Source organism: Scleropages formosus, chromosome 3, assembly GCF_900964775.1.
Source record: "Scleropages formosus chromosome 3, fSclFor1.1, whole genome shotgun sequence".
NCBI classification, from domain to species: Eukaryota; Metazoa; Chordata; class Actinopteri; order Osteoglossiformes; family Osteoglossidae; genus Scleropages; species Scleropages formosus.
This window is the reverse complement of record NC_041808.1, coordinates 35,030,954-35,037,034: the sequence shown is the minus strand read 5'-3', so window position 1 is coordinate 35,037,034 and position 6,081 is coordinate 35,030,954. Positions and strand designations below refer to the sequence as shown.

At 45.0% G+C, this 6,081-nt stretch overlaps 1 protein-coding gene across 1 annotated transcript; it reads left to right on the top strand.

Annotated features, from left to right (window-relative positions):
- Positions 1-428: 428 nt before the first annotated feature.
- LOC108922537 (DDB1- and CUL4-associated factor 7) lies at positions 429-6,080 on the top strand. The gene is made up of 7 exons (XM_018732727.1): positions 429-980; positions 2,610-2,768; positions 2,856-2,967; positions 3,093-3,211; positions 3,302-3,511; positions 3,672-3,789; positions 3,969-6,080. Exons 1-7 carry the CDS (start codon positions 843-845, stop codon positions 4,139-4,141), a joined length of 1,029 nt encoding a protein of 342 aa, XP_018588243.1. The 5' UTR covers positions 429-842; the 3' UTR covers positions 4,142-6,080.
- Position 6,081: the final 1 nt, after the last annotated feature.

Sequence of the window (6,081 nt, the reverse complement as noted above, 5' to 3'; positions counted from 1 at the left end):
GCCGACGTCCTTAATTATTCATAAGACTGCTGAGCCCAAATTATTAAGTCGTTAAGTGGGTATGAATAACCTCCAACTTAACTAAAAATCGAATGTTTTCGGAGCGTTGCACGTTGACGCTTTTGCTTTATGGATAACGGGGCTTGATTTAAATTATGGAATTTTAAGTCGTTAGGATAGCAAACGTTTTAAATAAAAAAATAAAGTACCCAAATCAGTTAAAATACGTCAATATTTACCGACAAAGATTAATTTACGCTATTTTTAAAAGATTAATTTAGCGGACATTTGTACTGTACTAAGAGTTCATTCCAACAAATACACGTTGCTGATAACTCGGAAGTAAAAACGCTTTTCTCGAGTTGACCCGCCCCTTGACACCTTATCTGACCAATAGCTTTGCTCCTTTGTCCTCGTTCCCTCCCACTACCGGCCAGTGTTGTGGGAGATACGCGTACAGTTGTTTTTAGCCAAGTGAGACGGGCGCTTTCGCTACAAAAAACTACCGTGTCGTAAATTGGATAGTTTAAGTATAGAAGTATTGGTTCCACCACACTGGAGGAAGTACTCGCTCCCTGTGCAGTCCACGAGCGGCTGCTGCAAGAAAACAAGCCGTTCCCCCCATGTCGAGTGGCTCTCAGTAGGGCTCCGGCCTCTTCGTCTTGCTGCAGCTGAAGGAGCGACTTTCAGGCGGGCGATCTGACAGCTCTGATACAGCGCACCGCCCGTCCCTGTTTACTTGTGCTTTCGCTCAGCTCAGCTGTCGAGTAGCAACAGCAGGTCGAGCGGCGCGATCGCTTCTTCTGCACATAGCCGCGATCGCGCACTTTCACCCCGCCGACATGTCTCTTCACGGCAAGAGAAAGGAGATCTACAAGTACGAGGCGCCGTGGACCGTGTACGCCATGAACTGGAGCGTCCGGCCCGACAAGCGCTTCCGCCTGGCGCTGGGCAGCTTCGTGGAGGAGTACAACAACAAGGCGAGCATTGAACGCGGAGGCCCGGGCAGGGCCCGTTCAGCCTCAAGTTGCTCTCACTCAGTTTACTGTCAACTACTGTGTCCCATCCATTGGATTGGGTTGGTTTTGTATGCCTCCCTCTCCCTCTTCCTTCTAGTTTCTCTGAACAGGTGTTCCACAGGTCTCCTTCCTCGGCCCCCTTACCCTTCTCCATGTTTTCAGCTTCCTTTGTCTCTGCTGCTGCATCGCGTGGCTTTTCTTACTCTGCGGTGCCGACTTCGCTTCAGATATGTGCTCATGCGTTGTCTGTGACGCTTCATTACCTGCTTAGTCCTGCTTAGACTGAGATTGTTCATCTCCCAGTACGTCCATTGGCCTGTTGTGACCCCTTTGCCTGGACAAGTCACTCGCATCATCCCCTTCATCTGTTGTTAAGAGCCCGAGAATAGCAACTGGATCAAGTTTCTGCTTTTAGCAGCATGCTGAAACTGTATAACTCTTCCTTGCAGATAACCTCCTCTACAGCACAGTAGTTAAGAGAAATGTGCTTTTACTCTTGAGCTGGTTAATGACTTCAAGCCTGTCAGTGAGCTCATTATGGATGCATCTAAATTCATGTCCACAACCACTTTCTGTTTGGTATTAACCGAGCATAATTTAGCATTTTTGCTCCCTGAAAGCCAACACAGAGAGAATGAGGAGGAACTTCTTCCTGCAGGCCATTCTGGCTCTTAACCAGAATAACACCATGGAGTAGAGACTGGACTGTACGCACAAGGAGCACTATCTGAGCTGAATACACATACGCATCATCTGAAACCGCTTGTCCCATACGGGGTCGCGGGGAGCCGGAGCCTGACTCGGCAAGACAGGGCGAAAGGCTGGAGGGGGAGGGGACACACCCAGGAAGGAATATTGCTCAGATTTTTTCCGCACAGCATTGCACTTTTTCCTTATTTAACCTTTAACGTTGGGCATCATATATTTTTCTCTTACTTTATTTTATTATTTATTCTATCCCATTTTCATTATATCTTCATATTTATGTTGTATGTTTAATTTCTACTTTGTTTGTATTGCCTTATTTATATCATCTCTACCATCGGTCTGTATTACGGTCAGTCGGAAAAGCATTTCACTGTGCATCATACTAGTTGTGTATGTGACAAATAGAACTTGAACTAACCGCTAGGGCTGAAGTTTCCCATCAAAGTTGATTGTATCAGTTCTCATGGAAGCCTTGGGGTCCCTGCTTTATCAGTGTGTTATAACAACACCACTTTTTTGCTGCTCCAGACTCTTAAAAAAAACCTGTTATGTCACATTTATTCATTTAGCAGATGCTTTTCTCTGAAGCAGCTTGCAGCAAATACTATGTGTTGTTTAGCTGACTGAGCTTTTCTATCGAAGGTAATTTACAGTTGTTAGCTGTACTACACTGTACTACAGTGCACCGTCCAAAGTCAATCACTCATCTGTATATCAGAGCAATGTGACACTCTCAGTGGGCAAATTAGAGTCACCATTTCTGAAACACTTGTTTGGACAGTGGGAGGAAACTCACGAGAACACGGGGAGACTTCTTTCTAGCAAACTAGTGTGATTGACAATTAGGGTAAATGGAGTGTTTTTTTTTATTGTGCTTTTCAGGTACAGCTGGTGGGCTTGGAGGAAGAGAGCTCAGATTTTGTGTGCAGGAACACCTTTGACCACCCCTATCCCACAACCAAGATTATGTGGATTCCTGACACCAAGGGGGTCTACCCAGACCTGCTTGCCACCAGTGGGGACTACCTCCGCATCTGGAGGGTGAGCACGTGTTGCTTGAGCCTTCTGTCTTTGTGCTGTTGCCTGGGTTTCAGAGTCACTTGGGCATCATCTCCATGCTCCCTTTAGGTCAGTGACACAGAGACACGTCTGGAATGCCTTCTTAACAACAACAAGAACTCGGACTTCTGTGCCCCTCTCACTTCCTTTGATTGGAATGAGGTGGATCCCAACTTATTGGGTGAGTCACCCACCTCTTGACCTTTTCATTAAGCGCACGTACTTTAGAGCTCCACAGATGCATAAAATGTGTTAGCTGCTTCTTGGTTTCGAAAGTCTGTTCCTGAGTGCATGTTTCATCTGCAGGCACATCTAGCATTGACACTACCTGCACCATTTGGGGTCTGGAAACCGGCCAAGTGCTAGGTCGTGTCAACTTGGTGTCCGGCCATGTAAAGACCCAGCTGATTGCCCATGATAAGGAGGTGAGGAGAAATCCTTGTAGTTGTGCTTTCAGGAGCTATTTGCGTTCACGAGGAGCTGATCATTGTGGCGACCACACCTCTTCTTTGCAGGTGTATGACATCGCTTTTAGCCGGGCGGGTGGTGGCCGGGACATGTTTGCATCGGTGGGAGCCGATGGCTCCGTGCGCATGTTTGATCTGAGGCATCTGGAACACAGCACCATCATCTATGAGGATCCTCAGCACCATCCGCTGCTGCGCCTCTGTTGGAATAAGCAGGACCCCAACTACTTGGCCACCATGGCCATGGATGGCATGGAGGTTTGCCCCTCTTGAACCACCCCTACCTTCCACAGCTTCTCCTGCTCTTTTTACCTGCAGCTGACATACCTCAGCCATGTAACCTATGAGGGGGGCTCTTTCTACGCTACTCTGCAAGCAGCTTTCTCCAAATGACTCCTTCATGTCTCTATGTGCTCAGGTGGTGATCCTGGATGTGCGGGTGCCCTGCACACCAGTTGCCAGACTCAACAACCATCGTGCCTGTGTCAATGGCATTGCCTGGGCACCCCACTCCTCTTGTCACATTTGTACTGCAGGTGAGTTTCAGTCCTTTGACCGTTCACCTCAGGTTGGCCGTACCATCTGTGTCACTGTATTGAGCACAAAGTTTTACACAGCTGTTAATGTGTACAGTGGAAGACATCCAATACCTGCCTGTGCTCATTCAGTGAGGTTTTCTTTGCTAACGCACACGCACGTGTTCATGCCTTGCCAGCGGATGACCACCAAGCTCTAATCTGGGACATTCAGCAGATGCCCAGGGCCATTGAAGACCCCATCCTGGCCTACACTGCTGAAGGGGAGATCAACAACGTGCAGTGGGCCTCCACACAACCCGATTGGATAGCCATCTGCTACAACAACTGCTTGGAGATCCTTCGGGTCTAATCTCTGGTGTGGAGCAGAGCAGGCTTGCAATGGGCACACGGTGAGGGGTCAGCAATCAGAAAAGTATGGAATGGACAAATGTCAGTGAAAGAAAAAGTGTAACACAAATGATTGCATGTATCACTTAAGCAAAGAGTAGTTTTTCCTTTTTTTCATTAAAAATTGTAAGCACAGGGCTTTCATGTGTGTGGTTAAGCTTTTTTACCCTTGTGACTGATATCTATGAAGTAGCTGTGTAAACAGTGCAATTGACTGGATTGACTTGAGGCCAGTCTTGGATGGTGCAGTACCCTCAAAGACTGACTGCTGTTAAAATTTTGGGCAGAATTTTAATGTTATGATTTTAGGTTTTATATACCAGTACAGCTTTTTGTTCCCGGTCTTCCTGTGAGTCTCCATTCCAGTGAAGTCTTTTCTTTTTTTTTTTTGGGGACATGATGCTTAACGGAGGTCAACAATATTTGACAGTTGACCTTCCAAGCTTCACTTTTCCCTGTTATAGTTATTTAAAGGTCAACTTGACACGGGCTCTTGCAAGTCGCACCTGCAGTTTTACCGTTAACTTAAGAAGGCTTGATGTTAAACTCAGAGTATTCAAGTGAGTTATATGCAGTAATATGATTTTGTGGAATATACTATTTGTGTGTGAAGAATGCCAGTTTTGCATTTCATATCATGGCCCGTATGAATTCCTGATTGCAGGATGTTATGGTGTGATTGAAAATCACAAGTTGCGAGGCTTTCTACATTGTAAAACTGTTAATTGATTTTGGTGTTTTATTAGGACTTTGTGTTTGAGTCCCTTGTGTATTGTGTGGCTCGGAATTTTCTTATGCAAATTAACAGATTTTGGGAAGTATATGTAAAAACAAAATTTTTCAATATCTGATCAATTACAGTGAGCTGGGTTTACTTAGGGAAAAGGTGCATCCCTTCACTGACATCCCTCACTCTTTGGGTCTTTGTAAAAACTTTGTACATATTTTCTCAAAGATAGATGTAAGCTGGCTGTAAGGAGCAATATAAAAACTGCTGTGAAGTGACTTAAGTGTCTTCCGCAGGTGCTGCCAACTGAGTTGTACATCAGGGGCCATGTGTTTTACTCAATTCCTATGAATACTAGAGTAGGAAAGAAAGGAAACAAGAATGTTTTTGGAAGAAGGATGGCTGCATTTCAGTAGAGCTCTGCTAGAACAACTGGATACTTTAACTGACCTTTAAGGCCTTCCTTTGTGTCCTCTTTTCCGTCTAGGTTATATTATCAAAGGCTGTATGATTTATAGCACACTTATGCCTAGACAAAGTGAATATACACCCTCGTTACTTGTTCCCAGAAGTCCTAATAGTGCAGTATGCAAGCAGGACATTTTACATTTCTATTTATTACTCTTCAATGCCTTTTGTTCTTATATGTAGAATATATTATATGAAGATGTAGTCTTGCAGATAAAGGAGTGACAGATGTGGAATGCTGGAGGTGACTGTGCGAACAGAGCTTTAAGCATGAAGAATGGAAAAAAATGTTACAATCCTCAGCAAAGAGGCAAAAATGTAAATAAGTTTGGATAAGGCGAGCCAGTGATGCTACCGACTGAATTGACGGAGCCTCTCCAAAGTATGGAAAGTCATGTTATGGGAGATCAGCTTAGTATAATAATGATTATACTAACTCTGTCCTGTTGGTTTCAGACCACAGGTCCAGACCAAGGCAGCACAGATAAGGCCTGAGTAGCCTTACCATAGTTACCTTAGAGACTCTTGATAATGGTTGTTGCCTCCTGCATGCGACACACTTGTCTGTCAGCATCACTGCCAGCCACAACACCTTGCTAGAGGTTCAGTTCTGTCACTTTTCCCTTCTGAAAATGTATGTGTGTGTGTGAAGAGCTTGTGATGAGTTATTTATGCCATTTACTTACGTTTTTCGTACATAAATAAAA